Genomic DNA, 22,679 nt, shown 5'->3' on the forward strand with positions numbered 1-22,679 from the left:
GTAAATGGAAATTAAAAAAAAAAAATTGTTTTTTGTTTGTTGCTACCATATAGAATGCAGTCGATCGCAGAAATCTTTAAGTAGTAGTCAGGTGGAATTTAATTTATTCTCATCTAACTTTCTGGGAAAAAGAGCCTATCAAATTAGAAACGATTAGCTCCGAATTTTCATGGGTTACAGATTTGGTTAACTATATGTCTTATTTATTTATTTTTCGAGTCAATTTCTCATACAAAAACTTATATGCTCATTGTTATGTGACCCTAGTTGCTCTCCCTATAACGTGACAGCATACTCCTTCTCTCCACCCTGTATTTCCCATGTCCATTCAACCAACTTTTATCCCCCTCTGCCTTCTCATCTCGTCTCTGGACAGGAACTGCCCACATAGTTTCATGTGTCTACTTGAACTAAGAAGCATACTCCTCACCAGTATCATTTTATGTCTCATAGTCCAGTCTGAACTAGTCTTTGTCTGAAGAGCTGGCTTTAGGAATGGGTTTTAGTTTTGGGCTAACAGAGAGTCCAGGGGTAATGTCCTCTGGGGTCCCCTTCATTCTCAGTCAGACCATTAAAAAAAAAAAAATTGGTCTTTTTACTAGAATTTCAGATCTGCATCCCACTTTTCTCCTTTTCCATCAGGGTTTCTCTGTTGCGTGCCCTGTCAGGGCAGTCATTGGTGGTAGCTGGGCACCATCTAGTTCTTCTGGTCTCAGGCTGATGGAGTCTTTGGTTTACGTGGCCCTTTCTGTCTCTTGGGCTCATATTTTCTTTGTGTCTTTGGTGTTCTTCTCCTTTGCTCCAGGTGGGTTGAGACCAATTGATGCATCTTAGATGGCTGCTTTCTAGCTTTTAAGACCCCAGATGCCACTCACCAAAGTATATATGCCTTATTTCTCTACATTTGAAGCATAAAAATACATTTGGGTTATATGGGAAATGTATGATAGTGGATTATAACCTGTTGCTGTTGAGTTGATTTCGGCTCACGGTGACCCCATGTGTTACAGAGTAGAACTGCTCCATAGGGTTTTCTTGGCTGTAACCTTAAGGAAGCAGATCACTAGGGCTTTCTTTTGTGGTAGGTTTGAACCCCAACATTTAGATTAGTAACTGAGAGCAAACCATGTGTGCCACCAAGGGACCTTAATGGATATATATATATATTTTCACCCCAGTGCGTATAAAAGTTAACGTTTACACTGTATTGTAGTCTATTAGGAAACTCTGGTGGTGTAGTGGTTAAGAGCTATGGCTGCTAACCAAAAGGTTAGCAGTTCAAATCCACCAGGTGCTCCTTGGAAACCCTACGGGGCAGTTCTACTCTGTCCTGTAGGGTTGCTGTGAGTCGGAACTGACTTGACGGCAGTGGGTTATGTACATGCCTTAATTAAAAAATACTTTATTGCTGAAAATTGCTAACCATCAGCTGAGCTTTTGGTGAGTCAGTCTTTTTGCTGGTGGAGGGTCTTGCTTTGATGTTTGTGGTTGCTGACTGATCAGGGTGGTGGTTGCTGAAGGTTGGGGTGGCTGTGGCAATTTCTTAAAAATAAGACAACAGTGAAGTTTGCCACATTCATTGACTCTTCCTTTCATGAAAGATATCTCTGTAGCATGCAATACTGTTTGATAGCATTTTACCCACAGTAGAATGTCTTTCAGAATTGGAGTCAGTCCTCTCAAGAAGCACGATTCTCATCCGTTCAAATTTTATCATGAGTTTACAGCAATTCAGTCATATCTTCAGGCTCCACTTCTACAGTTAATTCCTCCACTGAAGTCTTGAACCCCTCAAAGTCATCCTTGAAGGTTGGAATCAACTTCTTTCAAACTCCTGTTAAGGTTGATTTTTTGACCTCATCCCATGAATCATGAATGTTCTTAATGGCGTCTAGAATGGTGAATCTTTTCCAGAAGGTTTTCAATTTACCTTGCCCAGATCCATCAGAGGAATCACTGTCTATGGCAGCTATAGCCTAACAAAATGTATTTGTTAAATAACACTTGGAATTTGAAATTACTGCTTGATCTATGGACTTCAGGCATGAAAACAGCATTAATCTTGTACATCTCCACCAGAGCTTTTGGGTGACCAGGTGCGTTGTCAGCAAGCAGTAATATTTTGAAAAATTTTTTGTTCTGAGCAGTAGGTCTCAACAGTGGGCTTAAAATATTCAGCAAACCATGTTGTAAACAGATGTGCTGTCACCCAGGCTTTGTTGTCCCATTTATAGAGCACAGGCAGAGTAGATTTAGCATAATTCTTAAGGGCCCTAGGATTTTCAGAATGGTAAATGAACATTTGGCTTCAACTTAAGTCACGATTGCATTAGCCCCTAACAAGAGAGTTAGCCTGTCCTTTGAAGCTTTGAAGCCAGACATTAACGTCTCTTGAGCTATGAAAGTCCTAGATGGCATCCTCTTCCAGTAGAAGGCTATTTCATGTACGTTAAAAATCGATTATCTCTGCTAGATCTTCTGGATAACTTGCTATAGCTTCTACACCAACGCTTGCTACTTTACCTTGCACTTTCATGTTACGGAGACGGCTTCTTTCCTTATACCTCATGAACCAACCTCTGTTAGCTTCAAACTTTTTTTTTGCAGCTTCCTCACCTCTCTCAGCCTTCATAGAATTGAAGAGAGTTAGGGCGTTGCTCAGGATTAGGCTTTGGCTTAGGGAAATGTTGTGACTGGTTTGATCTTCTATCCGAGAACACTAAAACTTTCTCCATATCAGCAAGAAGTGCTGTTTTGCTTTCTCGTCATTTGTCCTTTATCATTTCTTGTCACTTATCAGTGGAGTAGCACTTCTAATTTCCTTCAAGAACTTTTCTTTTGCATTTACAAGTTGGCTAACTGGCACAAGAGGCCTAGCTTCTGGCCTGTCTCAGCTTTTGACATCCTTCCTCATTAGGCTTAATCATTTCTAACTTTTGATTTAAAGTGAGATGTGCGACTCTTCCTTTCACCTGAATGCTTAGAGACCATTGTAGGGTTATTAATTGGCATAATTCCAATATTATCTTGTCTCAGGGACTAGGGTGGCCTGAGGGGAGAGAGAGAGAGGAACAGTTGATCACTGGAGCAGTCAGAATACACACAACATTTATCAATTAAGTTTGCAGCCTTATATGGGTGTGGTTTATGGTACCCTAAAACAATTTCAATAGTAACATCAAAGATCACTGATCAGAGGTCACCATAACAGATATAATAATAATGAAAAAATTTGAAATATTTAAGAATTACCAAAATGTGACACAGAGAAATGAAGTGAGCACATGCTGTTGGAAAAATGGCACCAGTAGGCTTGCTTGATGCAGAGTTGCCGCAAACCTTCAATTTGTTTAAAAAAAAAAAAAAAAAAAAAGGGATATCTGTGAAGCGCAGTAAAACAAGATGTGTGTATAAGTGTATATATCTTTGAACAAATATAAGGAGATAGTTGTAGAAAAGTAGAATTGAAAATACCTTTGTAGCTAGAAGAAAGTAGAAAGTTCTTGAATAGTATGTGAGTAAAACAAGGAACCTTGATTTCATTTGAATGTGTTTGGGCCTACAATCATGTCTAACACCAGAGTAACTATTTTACTTTATGTGTACCATCAGATGATTTACCATTTCCCAGCCAGACCTAATACCTGGCTCAGTACAGATATCTCCTCTCTTCTAAAACTGTGCCTTTGGCACTGTTACTGCTCAGCCTGCCCAGAAGATTTTGTTTGTTCTCACACAGAATTTGCTGTTGGTTTGTGCCAAAACGTGGTACAAAGGTGAGGAAAACTGCTCTTCAGGCTTTGGAGACTTGACTATGTGCATTTAGCATAGGAGAGCTTATGTTGTCTTGGGTGTGGTGGTCTGAGAGAGCAGTGTAATTCTGAGGATACATACAGGCATTTGTCTGTTAAAAATGGGATGAAATTAAAGGTTGGCTTATTGTCCTTTGCATCATCCTTTGGATTTATGAAAACTGAAGACAAACCTTCAGTATGTTTATAGTTATTAATGTGACAGGAGACTGGAGCTGTTGCAGTTTTGCATGGGAGAGAACTAATATTATTGCTTAGTCATTGTGTAGATATTAATATGTTTGAATTTAAACTGGTTTTCTGTAATGTGACATTTCTAGTCTGTGACTAAAAGGCTAGTGAATAAAAATTATGGCGGTTACAATTATATTAAAACTACATTGCAGAAAGAGTGTGAAATTTCAAGTTTGGAAAATTACCTTGCTTTTGCAATTTTTCTTAGAACCTTCAGTACTTAGGACTGTTATGAGGATGATGCATCTAGAAGATGCATCCGGCTTGACCAGGTACAGTACTGTCCCTGAATTACATTGCCAGTGTTTATCAAGCCTTTAGTTCCTAAAGATTAATTTTCTTTAAAGCCTCAGCAATTTTTCATCCAGTGCTGGCCATGTTATGATCATTTGCATATGTATTTTAACTATATTCAACCAAGTAGTACTTGTAGTAAACTTACTTGATTGTTTGCGAAATGGGAGAAGGCTAGGGTCTTTTTCTTAGTAGCAGCTTTGTGGAGAAAATGCTTGAACTGGTACCAGACCAAATTCAGCAAGTAAATCTTAAACAGGCAACAAGTCCATAAGGTGATATTAATCATTCTGACTTTGGATACAAATACTCAAACCTAAGGTCTGCTGTTGGAAACATACAAATACTCAAACCTAAGGTCTGCTGTTGGAAAGTAAGAAATAAAATTAGTTTTAAGTTTCAGTGAGTCAGCTTGCTGATCATCTGCCTATCCTACTGTCCTAAGTTGATTTTGAGTGGAGAGGCTGTTTTCTTTTGAAGTTGTTCATTTCTATATTTTACGAGCCTGGTGGCACAGTAGTTAAGAGCTACGGCTGCTAACCAAAAGATCAGCAGTTCAAACCCACCAGCTGCTCCTTGGAAATCCCATGGTGCAGTTCTCCTCTGTCCTATAGGGGCACTGTGAGTTGGAATTGACTTGACGGTAACGGGTCCCAAAAATCTAGGTATTGCTCCTTCAGTTATCAGCTGTGCCTTTTTTTTTTTTTTAAGGGTTATAATTAGCATAGCAACATATGGTAGGAAATTTGACAGTTTTATCAGTTAGGTTTTTTTCAGTTATCAGTTAAATGTCTTGGCACTTTTTACTGCAGAAATGTTTTGAGTGTTGGGGAGAACTCGAATTTTAATCAATTTTTTATTGCTTCTGGTATGGAGCAGGGTTCTGTATTCTTCCCTATTTCTTTTTTTTAAATAATTTTTATTGTGCTTTAAGTGAAAGTTTACAAATCAAGTCAGTCTGTCACATATAAGCTTTTAACACCTTACTACGTATTCCCATTTCCTCTCCCCCTAATGAGTCAGCCCGCTCCCTCCTTCCAGTCTCTCCTTTTGTGACCGTTTTGCCAGTTTCTAACCCTCTGTACCCTCCCATCTCCCCTCCAGACAGGAGATGCCAACACAGTCTCAAGTGTCCACCTGATAAAAGTAGCTCACTCTTCATCAGCATCTCTCTCCAACCCATTGTCCAGTCCATTCCATGTCTGATGAGTTGTCTTCGGGAATGGTTCCTGTGCTGGGCCAACAGACGGTTTGGGGACCATGACCGCCGAGATTCCTCTAGTCTCAGTCAGACCATTAAGTCTGGTCTTTTTATGAGAATTTGGGGTCTGCATCCCACTGTTCTCCTGCTCCCTCAGGGGTTTTCTGTTGTGCTCCCTGTCAGGGCAGTCATCGGTTGTGGCTGGGCACCATCTAGTTCTTCTGGTCTCAGGATGATGTAAGTCTCTGGTTCATGTGGCCCTTTCTGTCTCTTGGGCTCATAGTTAACGTGTGACCTTGGTGTTCTTCATTCTCCTTTGATCCAGGTGGGCTGAGACCAATTGATGCATCTTAGATGGCCGCTTGTTAGCATTTAGACGCCACACTTCAAAGTGAGATGCAGAATGTTTTCATAATAGAATGTATTTTGCCAATTGACTTAGAAGTCCCCTCAAGCCATAGTCCCCAAACCCCTGCGCTTGCTCCGCTGACCTTCGAAGCATTCAGTTCATCCCTGAAACCTCTTTGCTTTTGGTCCAGTCCAGTTGAGCTGACCTTCCCTGTATTGAGTATTGTCCTTCCCTTCACCTAAAGTAGTTCTTATCTACTAACTAATCAGTAAATACCCTTCTCCCACCCTCCCTCCCTCCCCCATCTCGTAACCCCAAAAGAGTGTGTTCTTCGCAGTTTATACTATTTCTCAAAATCTTATAATAATGGTCTTATACACTATTTGTCCTTTCGCATCTGACTAATTTCACTCAGCATAATGCTTTCCAGGTTTCTCCGTGTTATGAAATGTATCACAGATTCTTCACTGTTCTTTATCGATGCGTAGTATTCCATTGTGTGAATATACCACAATTTATTTAACCATTCATCCGTTGATGGACACCTTGGTTGCTTCCAGCTTTTTGCTATTGTAAACAGTGCTGCAATAAACATGGGTGTGCATATATCTGTTTGTGTAAAGGCTCTTATTTCTCTAGGGTATATTCCGATTCTTCCCTATTTCTTGATGTCTTCTACGTTGTTGTAAAGCTCGATATACTATCTGAATTGAAGCTCTTGGTTTTGGTATTTAAGTACTATCATGCATTTCTTTTTTTTTTTTTTTAGTTTTTATTGTGCTTTAAGTGAAAGTTTACAAACCAAGGCAGTCTCGTACGAAAACTTATGTACACCTTGCTGTATACTCCTAGCTGCTCTCCCTCTAATGAGACAGCACACTCCTTCCCTCCAATCTCTATTTTTGTGTCCATCTGGCCAGCTTCTGCCCCTCCTGCCTTCTCATGTCTTCTCCAGACAGGAGCTGCCCACATAGTCTCATGTGTCTGCTTGACCCAGGGAGCTCACTCTTTACCAGTATCACTTTCATCCCATAGTCTAGTCCAATCCCTGTCTGAAGAGTTGGCTTTGGGAATGATTCCTGTCTTGGGCTAACAGAAGGTCTGGGGACCATGACTACTGGGGTCCTTCTAGTCTCAGTCGGACCATTCAGCCTGGTCTTTTTACAAGAATTTGGGGTCTGCATCCCATTGCTCTCCTGTTCCCTCAGGGGTTCTCTGTCAGGGCAGTTATTGGTTTTGGCCAGGTACCATCTAGTTCTTCTGGTCTCAGGCTAATGTAGTCTCTGGTTTATGTGTCCCTTTCTGTCTCTTGGGCGTGTAATTACCTTGTGTCTTTGGTGTTCTTCATTCTCCTTTGCTCCAGGTGGGTGGAGACCATCATGCATTTCTTTGAGAACAGCATATGGCTCAAACACATAGGGTTGTGGACTTGGGTTTCAGGCAGATTAGGTCGAATCCTGACTCTGCCACTTATTAGCTAAATATGAACTCAGGCAAGTTAATTATAACCTCTGGGTGTTTTATCATCTGCAAAATGGGGAAAATAATAGTGCCTATCCCCCAGGATTGTTGTAAGGATTAAAGAGATAATCCACAGGAAATGTTCCTTGCATGTGGTAAACAGTGCATATTAGCTGCTCTTACCATCATCCTCCTCCTCCTCTAGCAAAGGATTTTGACCTCTGTTTTGTATCCCGAACCATGCTTGGTGTTGTGAATACAGCAATGGATTCCAAAGGTTTCTTGTAAGAAATTGTACATTTTAGGAGAGGAAGGCAGGCATGTAAAGAGATAATTGCGATAAATTGTGACAGGTTCTATAACAGAACCGTAAGTGAGAGAAATAAAGGAGTTAGTGTTATAAGCCTAGGGAAGTCAGGGAAATTTCTTCCCCTGAGGTTTATCTTAAAGTCTAAGTAGAAATTCCCCATTCATTTATTTGACCAATATTTACTGAACAGACCTACCATGTGTCAGTCCCTGTTTTAGGTGCTGGGAATACAGGAATAAAAAAGACAGATTATGCCATTGCTCTCAGGAGCTTTCAGCCTAATGAGGGAAGAACAGTAAAAATATCAGACAGAGACAAGTCTATGAGAGAGATTAAAAGGTGATGTAATAGGGTGACTGAAGGGGGCGTTGTAGGTTGAGTGGTCAGGGAAGGGTTCTTTGAGTGACCTTCAAGTCGAGACCTGCAGGTCAAGAAGCAGCTACTACCCATGGGAGATCAGGGGAATGAGCATAGGGTCCTAGGTGACACAAAGCCCTTTGAGCTTTCGGAGTGTTTGGGGAGTAGACAGTAAGTCAGTATGGCTGGAATGTAGTGGAAAAGGGGGAGAGTGGAGTCAGAGACAGTAAGGGGCTAAATCATTTGAGGCATTGTGAGCCAGAGTAAGGAGTTTGGATTTTTTTCTAGGTGCAAAGGAAAGCCATTGGAGGACTTTAAGCAGGGGAGTACCTTTTAAAAGAGGTCACTGTGTCTGATGGATGAGGGATGGACTTTGAGGGCAAGGAATGGAGTTGCATCTCAAAGGAGACCTTAGGAGGTTACTGTATTAATACGAGTGAGAGATCGTGGTGGCACAGGCCGGAGAGTAATAGTAGAGAGAAGTGGGTAGATTTGGCTTGAGCTTTGAAGACAGAATCCACAGGACGTGCTTATTGCCTGTGGCCAAGGAAAGAAACCGAGGACTCCTGTAGTTAGAAGACTGGCAGTGCAGCTTACTGAAATGTGTAAGACTGGAAGGGAGAACAGGTTCGATGGCATCATCACAGGGTCTATTTTGTTAAATTTGAGGTGTGAATTCAACATCCATATGATGATTTTATATAGGAAGAGGCCCTGGTGGCACAATGGTTAAGGGCATGGCTGCTAAGGGAAAGGTCCGCAGTTCACACCTGCCGCTCCACGGGAGAGAGATGTAGCAGTCTGCTTCCGTAAAGATTTACAGCCTTGGAAGCCCTACGGGGCTGTTCTACCCTGTCCTGCAGGGTTGCTATGAGTTGGAATAGAGTCGACAGTATCGCGTAATTTCTCTTTTATGTTGTGATTACCTCCTCTCTCCCGAATCAGAAATGTCAAAGGGAGATGTAGAAACTCAGGACGTCCTGAGTTACTTGTCATTAGTTTCTGCGTTAACCAGAGATTTTTCGGAATCTTCAGTTGTCAGTATTAAGGTGTAGTTGCTGAGTGTTTGGCTAGGCTTTTCTAACTAGTGATTCCTCTCTGCCATCAGCCTCACAAGGCGTTATTCAAATTAGTGCTGGATGCTTTGCCTGTATATTAGCTCATTCAATCCTCACAACTACTTACCAAGTGAAGATTGTTAACTCTTACGTATTAATTTACCATCTGCCATTGCCCTTTGAGGGTGTTAAAAACTAGGATATTAAGTCTTCAGATTACAAAGGCAAAATGTTGGCAATGTCTCTGTGTATTAGTTGGGACATGATGTTAGTGGGGTATAGTCTAAGCAAGGCATCACATTCCAATTCTATAATTAGATTACTCAGTAATAGAGGATAGGCTGCAAAATATGTCCTATGGTTTTGCAGACCTCTAAGGTGAAAGCAGTCGATTTCAAAGTGACTTAAGAGTTGTATGTTGAAATCCTTCTCATTCCACATTGAATTATGCTTCTGCAGTTGGTGCATAGTTAATCAGATTTCTAGTATCAAGTACAGGCTTTTTCTTGATTGGGAACCTAAGTAGTACAAAATGTTCTACATGGAAGTATTGGTATACTGTGTCCCTTATTACTTCTATGAAGTAAAATATAATGGATACAAATCTGAACTACTTATAGGGGAATGGGATTATTTTTAGGATGGAATAGTTCATTTCAACAATGGGGGCAGCAATGATATTAAATGTATGTACCAAATTTTCTTTTGAATACCAGCTAATTTTTTAAAATCACTATTAAATACTAGATATGTTACCCTGCCTGGCTTAAGTCTTGAGAGAAGACTTTTGAGAAGTCTTTAGAGGTTGGATCTCTTTTAAAATTAGCCTTCAGAAGTTGTACAGTGATGGAAACAGGACACAAATGAAGAGAGAGGGCCCTTTTGTACTAAAATGTTGCTTTTTCCTGGTTACACAAGCATATATGTTATAAGAACATTATTCACTTTGTGTACTTTTCTGTATGTATTTTTTACTTCAATTAAAGAGATGATACAGTACTATAGTATATTTTCCTGACGTGCAGCCTTGATTATTTTACTTTCTAGTTCATAAAACTTTCATGTGGTATCTTCCTTTATAAGCTGTGGACTCTATAGGCTCTTAACGGAGTATGTTTTTTGAAATACGTTTCTGTCTGTCTCCTTTCCACCCAGTGATAATTTGTCTTTTTAAGTAACAATTTTCCTTTATTCCTAAAATAAGGATCAATGAGCTGAGCTTTGCTGATATTAGTCATCTAATAATAAAATTATAGGAGCAGTATAGGTAAAAGAAAGAGCTCCAGGAGCCAGACTGACTAGATTGAAATTCTGGCTCACCAAGTTACTGGCTGTCTGCTAGTACCCAGATGTTCTCTTGACTTAATAGCGCCCATCCTGTCCTTAGGTAAGTTAATTCTTTTATAGTATTTATAATAGTGCCTAGCACTTAGGAAGCACTTCGTAAGCTGTAGCTGCTATTACTGTTGTTTTCATCATCATCACCATCATCACATTGTCGTTGTCATCATTTGCTAAGCATGTTGATGAGCTTTTTTGGAAATTATTCTTAGTACTTAGGTGGTATGTGTGTTTTATTGGGAAACTATGTGCATTGACATTTCTGGTGTGGAGTATTATGTAGAATACTGTGGAACTGGAATTGCATATTCTTTTAAAATTAAAGGCAGCATAGAAATTAAAATCACAAAGTGGGTGAAGTAATACATTGTATTAATGTAATCTGTCTTGGTAAGAAATCCAGTTTAACTATACAGATATGATATAAATAATTTCATTTTTGCTATAGAATGAGACACTCATTCATTCAAGAAATCTTTACTGAATGTCCACTGTGGGTCAGTTGTGATTTGGGATATAAAAAACAGTGAATAAAACAAATCCTTGCCCTCATGGAGCCTACAAACAATTGGTTTTTTAAAAAATATGTTTGTTGGAGTAGAGCTAGATTTCTAGACTTAGAAGTGTTAAACAATTAACAATTTCTTCAGGTAGGGAAAATTTGCTTTTGAGGTATCATTTAAGCAACATAACTTTATCGTTATGTGGTTGTTATTTGAAGCAAGGGTAAAGTCTAAGAACTAGAGTGGAATTCCATTACTTTCGCATTAGGAAGGCAAGTGGTATGATTACGTTTGACTTAGCAGTCAAGAGATTTAGGTTCCAGTCCTGCCTTCATATCTAGTTCTTGGTATTCTCTTGGTTTTTAACTGTGATACTTGGTCCTCACTCATTTATATAACTCTTTTTTTTTTAGGAATTTATCTATTGTTGTGGTTATGCTAGCAACTATGCTAGTACCGCTGTTTATGCTAGTAACACCCAGCTTCATTTTCAAGCTCATCCTCTTTCCTAAATTCCAAATGTATTTTTTTCCAAGTGTCAACATTTCTTTCACCTCAGACTCCATTTCTATCTTGTCCTTCATTGACCCCCCTCACTAAGTCATCCAAATGCTGATTCTCTCTTCTTGAGTATGTCTTGAATCAACTGCTTGCTGTCTATTTTCTGAACAGACCTTGCACTCCCTTGCTTTGCATTTTCTCTGCACAGAATACCTTTCCCTTACTTTACTTGGCAAACTCCATTTGAGCTGATTAAAATTCAGCTCAAATGTTTCTTCCTTAATAAAACCTTCACTATTTCCTAGAGGCAGAATTAGTAACTCCTGAGTGAGTATCTGCTTAGAAAGCTTAGGTCAAGTTTATTGTTCTTTTTGTTTTACAGCTTCTTGTTCTGTCATCTGCAGAATAGGACTTTATTACTGACTTCTGGGGAGACAGCCTTAGCAAAATTTTTAAGTTCGTCTGTGCCTATGCTAAATTAGTTTGTGAGAACATGCATTTTTTTAAGAGAAAAGTAGTAGGGTGTATAGTATGTTATAACAATCTTATACAGAAAATGAATGTCTTTGCCAGCAAACATTGTAGGTATAATTATTCACTTAGTAATGGATGCTTAATCTAGAAGGGAGGGGGAACTTTGCAACCTGAGGAGGAGGTTTAGGAATTGAAAAATTCATGTATAGTATTATTTTCTTTCTTCATTAGCACTTCTTGGCCACCAGAGATACTGAAGAATGATGAATCTGCTCTACTTGTTGAAAATGCAGCGGTCAGAATTTGTGCAGAATTTCCACATCCATTCATAGATTCAGAGCACCTCTTGCTTGTTCTTTCTCGCCAGCTCTTTTCTGTTTGTATTAATTTTTTTTAGCTCCTTGTAATACAGCATAGTAGTCATAGAATTTAACCAATGGAAATTGATAAGTGTAAGTAGAATAAAATTGAACTCTTCCAATTAACAGCTAATGGTACTATCACTATTTCCTACTGTATTCTCTTTTATTATTAAGACCCTTGGAGCAAATTGAAGCCTAGTTCCAAATACTTTTCTTATTTCAAACACAACAGGACAATTCATTATTAATACTTTTGTTCTCTATGCTTTAAATCTTTTTTTCCCCTCCAACCGTGATTTCTGTTTGGAACTTGACATTGAATGTCTTGCAAGAAGGGATAGAGGTTAATTTCTTGATTCCTGGAATTATACTGTAATAAATATTGGCATACTGGCCTTTGTATAGTCTATAGCTTTTGGAATAAGTAAAAATTCCTAGACTTTTTCCCAGTTGGCGTGTTTTTACATTGTTAAAGAAAATGGTTTAAAAATCATTAAATATCAGGCAGTCATTTGTGTCATAGTGACTTTTTAAAAAAAATAACAGGCACAGGAAGGGATATACTTTACTATACGGGTTTTTTTGAGCGATTGTTGTTTCTGATAGCTTATAGTTACTGTGTCTTATCTACTATCCCCAGTTGCTGATGCTGGCTACTTAGCTAGTTTCCATTCCCCAAAATGTCCTCTGATATTTTCTACCTTTTGAATACTTCAGAGCTTTATTTAATAGTTCATTGAAGTACATTTATCAGGTACTTAACTTTCTCCCATTATGGTACAATCTCAATGTACATTTAATGTTGTTAAATAATATTCTGTCTTTCATAAATGCTTCCTTTTATAGATGAGGAAACTCCAGGTTTCCTTTGAGACAGCAAGCTTCTGGATATAACCATGAGACCAGTTAAACTCTTTGAGATCTGTATTAACCTTTTTTTTTTCTTAAGTTAAATATCAATAGAATTATTGGATCAGGGTTTAAAAATTAAAAAAAAAAATAAGTCATTAAATTTGATTTTTAAAAGGTACCCTTCAAATACAGACATTTACAAATTGAGAAAATATGCCGTGTGCTCTCAATTTTGATCCGGAAAATTTAGAGTTACCAGCTATGCACAGTGGGCCTGTTTTCATTTCCAGACTAGGAGGCAGCATGAGCAAAGTGGAAAAAGCCTGAAGAACCTGAGCCTGAACTCCATTCTTCTACTTAAAAGCCGTGTGACTCTGAGCAACCTGCTCATCCTGTCTGAACCTCAGGTTCCTTAGCTGCGAGAGGGGGAGGTATTAAATCTCTAAGGTTGTTATGAAGAATAAATAAGATGATGGGTACCTGACAACATGTACTTATATTAAATAATATATACTTAATTCTGTTTGAAATCGTGGCCTTGGTGTGTTAGATTTCCAGAGTTTGGGTATATCTCAGTGCACCTTTCGTAATTGAAGGTTTTTTTTTCTTTTTTTTTTTAAGAAAGGATTCGAAATACTTAGGAGTTTTTTTTTTTTAAGAGTATTACTGATTTGTAATGGGGAAAATGTTATTAGGTGTAGGGTTTTCTGCTGAGCTGTTTCAAATTCAGTGATTTTTTTTTATTTGAAAGAGTGCTTAGGCTGTTGTATAAAGAAAGGACTGCAAGTGTAAGAGTAGAGACAGGTAGACAAGCGACAGGGTTATCAAAGTATTCTAGTATTCAGAGATATTGGTGGCTTGGCCTAATTATGATAACTAAAAAAATAGGGAAGAGGAAAAGAAATGGAAAGAATTTTAGAGATATTTTGCAGGTAAAATCTGTAGTATTTGCAAAAGGATTGGATATGGGGATTTGGGAAGAGGGAGAAACCTAGGTGACATTGGCGATAATGGTGTGCAAGTAAGCTAGAGTGATTGTTGTAGCAGCAACTTGTAGAATATGAAAGGTAAAGCCTTCAAACATTAAACAGGAAAACATAAGGCAAGTAAACAGTGTCCAGCTGGGATGGGCTTAAAACTACTAGAAAACCTGTAGGGAATTCATAGTTTGCCAAGGAAGTGTGCCTTTGGGACAAAAAACCTGGTTGGAACTAAGAAACCCTGGAGAGTATTATAAAATGAGGAGTGAAATGGTATCTCATTGTGGTTTTGATTTGGATCTCTGATGGCTAATGACACTGAGCATCATTTCATGTGTTTGGTGGCCGTTTGAATATCTTATTTGGTGAAATGTCTATTCAAGGCCTTTGCTCATTTTATGGTTGGTTTATTTGTCTTTTTGTTGTTAAGTTGTCAAAGTTTTATATATATTTTGGTTATTAGATTCTTATCGGGTATATGGTTTCTGAAGACATCCTCTTAGTCGGTAGCTTGTCTTTTCACTTTTTTTGGTAAAGACTTTTGATAGAAAAAAGTTTTTAATTTTCATGAGGTCCCGTTTATTTATTTTGCCTTTTGCTGTTTGTGCCTTTGTTATTATATTAGATAATCCACTGTTAAAAGCTAGGCCTGACAGCATTATCCCTGCATTTTCTCCTAAGAATTTGGTTTTAGTTTGCACATTTAGGTCCTTAATCCATTTTGAATTTGTTTTTGTATGGTGTGAGGCATGGATCCTGTTTCATTTTTATGCCTGTGGAAACACCATTTATTGAAGAGACTCTTCTTTCCCCGTCACATGAACTTAGGACCTAATCAAAAATCAGTTTACCATAGATACGTGGGTGTTTCTGGACTGTCAATTCTATCCCATTGCTCTGTGCATCTATTGTTACACCAGTACCAGGCTGTTTTGGTTACTGTAGCTGTATAGTATGTTTTAAAATCAGAAAGTAAGGGTCCTTCTACTTTGTTCTTCTCTTTCAACATTGCTTTAGCTATTCGGGGTCTCTTGCTGTTCCCTGTAAAGTTGAGAATTGGTTTTTCTATTTCTGCAAAGAGAGCTGTTGGGATATTGATTCGGATTGTGTTGAATCTATGGATTGCTTTGGGTAGTTTTTTTTTTTTTTTTTGAGCATTTGTGCTTTAGGTGAGAGTTTGAAAGCTTACACAGGAAATTAGTTTTCCAATCAATGATTCTTACACAAATTGTTCCGTGACATTGGTTGCAATTGCTGCAATGTGTAAGTACTCTCCTCATTTCCTCCCTGGGTTTCCTGTTTCCATTAGTCCAGTTTCCCTGTCCGTCCCTGCTTTCTCATCTTTTTTGGAGGTGGCAAATGTTGCCCTTTTGTTCTCATATAGTTGATTGTTCTAAGGAGCACGTTTTTCAAGAGCTTTGTTTATTTTATAGCCCTGTCTATTATTTGGCTGAAAGGTGGCCTCCAGGAGTATCTTCAGTTTCAAGTTAGAAGGTTGTCTTAGGTTAATAGTCTCAGGGGTTCCCCCAGTCTCTTTCCAACCAGTAATTCTGATCTTTTTTTTTTTTTAACTGCAACCTTCTATGGTGATCCCGGTCAGAGTGGTTGGTAGTGATAGCTGGACACTGTCTGGTTCTTCTCATCTTAAGTTAGTACGGCCATTAGTCTTTTACTCTTTTGGACTACTTGCTTCCTTGAGTTTGGGTTTTCTTCGTTCTGCTTTGCTCCATTTCAGGTCTCTAATGCCTAAGATATTGATCTCATGTGTTCTATTTAGTTTTTGACAATTTCCAATTTTCCTAGATTCATACTTAATACATTCCATGTTCTGATTATTAATGATGTTTACAGCTGTTTCTTCTCATTTTGAGTCATGTCATATCAGCATATGAACGTCCTGAACGCTTGACTCCATCCATGCACGTCATTAAAGTCGACTCTACTTTGAGGAGGCAGCTACTCTGCAGTCGTATTTTGAGTGCCTTCCAACCTGAGGGGCTCATCTTCCGTCACTATATCAGACAGTGTTCCACTGCTATTCATAAGGTTTTCACTGGCTAATTATTTTCAGAAGTAGACTGCCAGGTCTTTCCTAGCCTGTCTTAGTCTGGAAGCTCAGCTGAAACCTGTCTGCCATGGGTGACCCTGCTGGTATTTGAATACTGGTGGCATAGCTTCCAGCATCACAGCAACACACAAACCCCCACAGTATGACAAACTGACAGACGTGTACTGGTATGGGTCATTTTGAATTGGACAATCATATGGTCTACTGTGCTGGGAATGAGAGCTTGAAGAGGAATGGTATTACATTCATTGTCAAAAAGAACATTTCAAGATCTATCCTGCAGTACTGTCAGTGATAGGAAAATATTCATACACGTATAAGGAAGACCAGTTAATACGACTGTTGCTCAAATTTATGCACCAACCACTAAGGCCAAAGATGAAGAAATTGAAGATTTTTACAAACTTCTGCAGTCTGAAATTGATCAGACATGCAGTCAGGATGCACTGATAATTACTGGTGATTGGAATGCGAAAGGTGGAAACAAAGAAGAAGGATCGGTAGTTGGAAAATATGGCTTTGGTGGTAGAATTGATGCCGGAGATTGCATGATTGGGTTCTTTGCAAATGCCACTTTTTGGCAACATAAACAGCGACAGTACACATGGATCTCACCAGATGAAATACATAGGAATCAAATCGACTACGTCTGTGGAAAGAGATGATGGAAAAGCTGAATATCGTCAGTCAGAACAAGGGGTCAACTGCAGCTCAGACCATCAATTACTCATATGCAAGTTCAAGTTAAAACTGAAGAAAATTAGAATAAGCCCACAAGAGCCAAAGTATGACCTTGAGTATTTAGAGACCATCTCAGGAATAGATTTGATGCATTGAACACTAATGACTGAAGACCAGACGAGTTGTGGAATGACATCGAGGCCATCAAGGACATCATACACGAAGAAAGCAAGAGGTCATTAAAAAGACAGGAGAGAAAGAAAAGACCTAAATGGATATCAGAAGAGACTCTGAAACTTCCTCTTGAATGTCAAGTAGCTAAAGCAAAAGGAAGAAATGATGAAGTAAAAGAGCTGAAGATTTCAAAGGGCAGCTCAAAAAGACAAAGAAAAGTATTATGATGACATGTGCAAAGACCTGTAGATAGAAAACCAGAGGAGAAGAACACGCTCAGCATTTCTTAAGCTGAAAGAGCCAAAAAAATTGAAGCCTTGAGTTGCAGTATTGAAGCATTCTATGGGGAAAGTATTAACTGATGCAGGAAGATCAAAAGAAGATGGAAGGAACACACAGGGTCACTGGACGTTCAGCCATTTCAGGAACCGATGGTACTGAAGGAAGAAGCCCAAGCTGCACTGAAGGCATTGGTGAAAAACAAGCCTCCAGGAATTGATGGAATAACAATTAAGATGTTTCAGCAAATGGGGCTCACTCGTCTATGCCAAGAAATTTGGAAGACAGCTTACCTGGCCAAATGACTGGAAGCAATCCATATTTATGCCTGTGCCCAAGAAAGGTGATCCAACTGAATGCGGAAATTGTCTTAACGGTATCATTAATATCACATGCCAGCAAAATTTTGCTGAAATCATTCAAAAGCAGCTGCAGCAGTGTATCAGCAGGGGACTGCCAGAAATTCAAGCCGGATTTAGAAGAGAACGTGGAACCAGGGATATCATTGCTGATGTCAAATGAATCCTGGTGGAAAGCAGAGGATATCAGAAAGATGTCTACCTGTGTTTTATTGACTATGCTAAGGCATTTGACTGTGCGGATCATAACAAATTATGGATAACATTGTGGAGAACGGGAATTTTGGAACACTTAATCGTGCCCATGAGGAATCTCTACATGGATCAAAAGGAGTCCTTTGAACAGAACAAGGGGATACTGCGTAGCTTAAAAGTGTGAGTCAGGGTTAAATCATTTCAGCACACCTGTTCAGTCTATGCTGAGCAAGTTATCCGAGAAACTGGACTATATGAAGAAGAACAGGGCATCAGGATTGGAGGAAGACTCATTAACAACGTGCGTTATGCAGATGACACAATCTTGCTTGCTGAAAGTGAAGAGGACTTGAAGCACTTACTGATGAAGATCAAAGACCACAGCCTTCAGTATGAATTACACCTCAACATATAGAAAACAGAAATCCTCACAACTGGACCAATAAGCAACATCATGATAAGTAGAGAAAAGATTGAGGTTGTCAAGGATTTCATTTTACTGGATCCACAGTCAACACACATGGGAGCAGCAGTCAAGAAATCAAACGATGCGTTGCATTGGGCAAATCAGCTGCAAGAAATCTCTTTAAAGTGTTAAGAGGCAAACATGTCATCCTGAGGACTAGTGTGCGTCTGAACCAAGCCATGGTGTTTTCAGTTGCCTCAATATACATGCGAAAGCTGGACAGTGAATGAGAGAAGACCAAAGAAGAATTGACGCCTTTGAATTATGGTGGTGGTGAAGAGTATTGAATATAGCACGGACTGCCAAAAGAATGAACAAATCTGTCTTGGAAGAAATACAACCAGAATGCTACTTAGAAGCAAGGATGACGAGGTTGTGTCTCACATGCTTTGGACATATTATCAGGAGGGTTGAGTCCTTGGAGAAGGACATAATGCTTGGTAAAGTAGACGGTCATCGAAAAAGAGGAAGCCCTTCAACGAGATGGATTGACACAGTGGCTGCAAGAGTGGGCTCAAGAATAACAACAATTGTGAAGATGTCGCAGGACTGGGTAGTGTTTCGTTCTTTTGTGCATGGGATCGCTATGAGTTGGAACTGACTTGATGGCACTTAACAACAAAAACAGTCTGCTCCAAGCAGGAAGAGACCAAAAGTTGCTTCTCAGATGGCTGTTCACAAACGTTTAAGACCCTAGATACTACTCACCAGGCTAGGATGTAGAACATTGTCTTTATGAACTACGTTTTGCCAGTTGACATAGATGTCCTCTGACGCTGTGGTCCTTAGTCTTCAAATCCAGTGGTTCAGTCCTGATGTCTAAGTAGTTTCTGCAATTGTGTCCCTATGTACTCTGTTATGAGTGTACATGTAGCATTTACAAATATGTATGTAGAAATATCTACAACCATACCTATATATGTACACAAGCGTATTCCCATAGGACTTCCCTCACCTATCTATGTACTCACAAACTATTGTTTGTTATTACTGTTGTTGCAGGATTACATACGTTAGTGATTGTCCCTCCTTCCTCCTTGCATCCCTGGTAACCATCAAAGAATATTTCTTTCTGTGTATAAACCAATTCTTGGCTTTTTATTATAGCTCTGGTGTGGTTATATTTCAAGGATACTTTTAAGAAAGGTTTCTACTTGCTACAGTTTGAGAATAAAGATCCTGATTTTATGGTTTACTAACCACGTAAACTTAGTGATTAGGGTTCAAGTTCTTATAGTTTCTTTTTTCCTGTTTTAGTTTTGCTCGGTAATAGCACATAAACTTCCTAAGGGCTGAAAAGACCGCGGTGTAAACCCCAGCTGCTCCTGTTTGTAGCTAGATGACCTTGAATAACTTACCTCATCTCTGAGCCTCAGTTTCTACATCTGTAAAATGGGAGATGTTAATACCTCAGATGGCTATTTTTAAGATTATGTGAAATACCACATGCAAATTCATATAGAATTTAAAATATCGTTGACCTTCCATAAATGTTAGCTGTCTCTTCTCTGAAACAAAATGAAATGGTAAGTGTGAAATGGCTTTGTCGGCAGTAAATAAATCGGCTTGATAGTATAAATTTATTATCTCAGTAGTATAATATGGTTGCTTAGGCCGTTAAGTGATAGGCACATGCCTAGGTTTGATAATCCTTAAAGATTTGTGTTTGCTCTTGCTGAATAAACTTTGAAAGTCCCTAGAGAAATCCAGCAGCAAACTCACATGATTTATGGAATCCTGCAGAAGTCAACAGTGGACTAATTCTGTGGTAGTCTATGTGTCAATATGTATGAACGATAAATACACCTCTTACCTTCTTTTTCTGGTATCTGGACCCTCCCACTGTTGCCCTCCTCTACCCTTCAACAGTACAAACCTTGAATATCATAGACCTGTACCGTGGTCTCTTCCTTCTTTTGATATTTATTGTCAGATTGACTGACAGTCGCCTTATTTGGATATGTAATTAAATGTCTAAAATAAGCTTGTGCACTATGAGGTAAGAGGTAGAATGCCAAGGATTTGAAAGAATTGAACTCCTGGGAAACTTACTGCAGGCCAGTTTAGAGAGATATTGATGATTTCTGGAAGTGTTTTTACCACTCAAGAACATTAAAATACCATCCATCAAAAATTTATTAAACATTTATGTACATAGCACTCTCTGGGAACTCAGAGAGATATAAAAGGAGTATGCTCTGGGCCAGAGCTTCTTGCCTTCCAGGGTAATCTAGTTAGAGTTCAGAACAACTCAAAAACGTTGAAATGTCAAGCATTAAGCAGTTTGAATGTAAAACATTACCAATAATATGTTATATATACTTAGAGACTTTGTCCTACATATTTCATACAGTATTATGAAACATACACGTGTACCTATATACAAATAATGTTTGCAGATTGGTGAATTATGGAAGAAATATTTGAGACACAACAGAATTATCTTTTTTTTTTTTGGTGGAGAGGTGGAAGTGGTTGAGGGAGCCAAGGAATAAGTTGAACCAGGAACCTGGAAAGATTGTTCTGGTATTAGCTGAATTAGTTACCTTCCCTGAGTTTTGATTTCCTCACCTATGCAGTAGAAATAAAAAATACTCTTTAGGGTCATTTAGATGTTTAAATGAGATTAGATATGGAAAACCCAGTTATAATCCACATATATTCTTTCTGCAGTTCGCTTTTTTTTTTAATGGAAAAAGTGGTGTAGTATATGATAAAAAATACAAGCTGAACAAAATGGAAAATAAGTCTTTCTCAGTCCAGACCCTAAGTTCTTCTGCCCTTCTGTACCAGGAGCATGGTTTTGAATATTATCCAGTAATTATTCTGTGTACACATATACTTATATATGATTATATATTTTTATAATATATAAATGGAAACATAGTATAACCCACTGCTGTCGAGTCAATTCCAACTCATAGCGACCCTATAGGACAGAGTAGAACTGCCCCATAGATTTTCTAAGGAGGACCTGGTGGATTCGAACTGCCATCCTCTTGGTTAGCAGCCTGTTAGAATATATAGTTTTTTTTTTTTTTAAATACCTTATTCTTCTGTCATTCTTAATGATTGCTGAGTATTCTGTTGTTTGAATATATGTTAGTTAATATAACCAATGTCTTCCACCAGCACTCATTTAATAAATTTATTTAAAATATGTTTATTCAAAGCCTTCTTCTCCTTAGGGTCAGCTCACTGTTCTGAAAATCACCCTCCAAGAAGGGACAGAAAGAAAGACCTCTTTGTAAGAAAGGCTTCGGTATCCCATGAACGAGACAGAAGAAAACCGGTTGTGGTGCAGCAGGACTCCAGAGCCAGATATAAGGCTCAGAAAAGGGCACCAATCTGATGATAGAAGGAGAAGGGATAATGACAACCATCAAGACGGAGATTTGGAGCCCATTTTAGAGGCACCCGTTCTTTCTTCCCATCATAAAAAAGTAAGTTACAGTGGAAGAATGGTAAATAAAACAAATTTATGAGAATGTAACTGGAGACAGGACGTAAATTTAAAAAATGTATGGGGACGTTGCCGGAGAGAATGTATGTCAAGAAGAACTTTGAGCACATTTGCAGCTTTTTGTTCAGGGTAACTTGAAATCTCATTCTTAAATTAGTGCAGGTATTATTTGATTTCATAGTTACGCCTTTCTGCTGATACTTGAACTCGTATTTGATCTGCTTTATCTTGTTTTAGGGAGAAATAGGGGGTTTTCTGGTTCCCATGTAGCGTTTCCAATTTGACCATGCTTTAGTTATAACATTGTCAGTGATATTTTTTGGGGAAATTCTAATTGCATGTTGGACCTATGTCTCCAGATACTGTTTATCTCCAGCGCATACCTTGGGGGTCAATATAATTCTGAGAGCAGAAGGCAGATTTTAATATTTCCTTTCATTCCCCAGAGGAAACATTAACCTTTAAATTATTCAAGCAACAATATCTAGAGAGCAAAAGCTTAAATATCTATGAACAGCATCTGAAATTCATTTTTGCAGATGTTTTGCTATGTGGTTTGAAACCTTGGCGTTGTGTTAGCATGCATTCAAAGTTGTGATTCCAGTACACTATTTCCCAAACTGTGAGTTGTGCCCAATAGTGGGCTGTGAAATTGATTTCGTGTATTAGACAACCAGCATTAAAAAAAAGGAATAGCAAAATAGAATAAAAATCATACATTTAAAATTTCATGCTATTTGATGAAGTTTCTTAGTCTTAAATAGGTATGTATATGTATATAGATATGAACAATATATGAAATACAATTCTTACTGTGGATTGTGGGTAAAAACACTTTGAAAGCCCCTACTTGGATTACCAGCTTTATAGTCCTGAAGGGATATGCTTATTGTATGGGTAATAGT

General features: G+C 38.6%; 1 protein-coding gene across 7 annotated transcripts in view; it reads left to right on the forward strand.

Moving 5' to 3' along the window:
• The window catches only part of ADIPOR2 (adiponectin receptor 2), an 86,685-nt gene that overhangs the window by 21,453 nt on the left and 42,553 nt on the right, over positions 1-22,679 (forward strand). For 3 of the 7 annotated variants that reach the window (XM_023548990.2, XM_003410616.4, XM_010590785.3), the window contains exon 2: positions 21,500-21,754. In XM_023548990.2, coding sequence (XP_023404758.1) covers positions 21,581-21,754 — 174 coding nt within the window. In that variant the 5' untranslated portion in view covers positions 21,500-21,580. Of the gene's footprint in view, positions 1-21,484; positions 21,755-22,679 lie in introns of those variants that run through there. The other 4 variants (XM_010590786.3, XM_064284777.1, XM_010590787.3 and 1 more) reach the window with 2 other exon arrangements.

This window comes from Loxodonta africana, chromosome 4 (assembly GCF_030014295.1).
Source record: "Loxodonta africana isolate mLoxAfr1 chromosome 4, mLoxAfr1.hap2, whole genome shotgun sequence".
NCBI classification, from domain to species: Eukaryota; Metazoa; Chordata; class Mammalia; order Proboscidea; family Elephantidae; genus Loxodonta; species Loxodonta africana.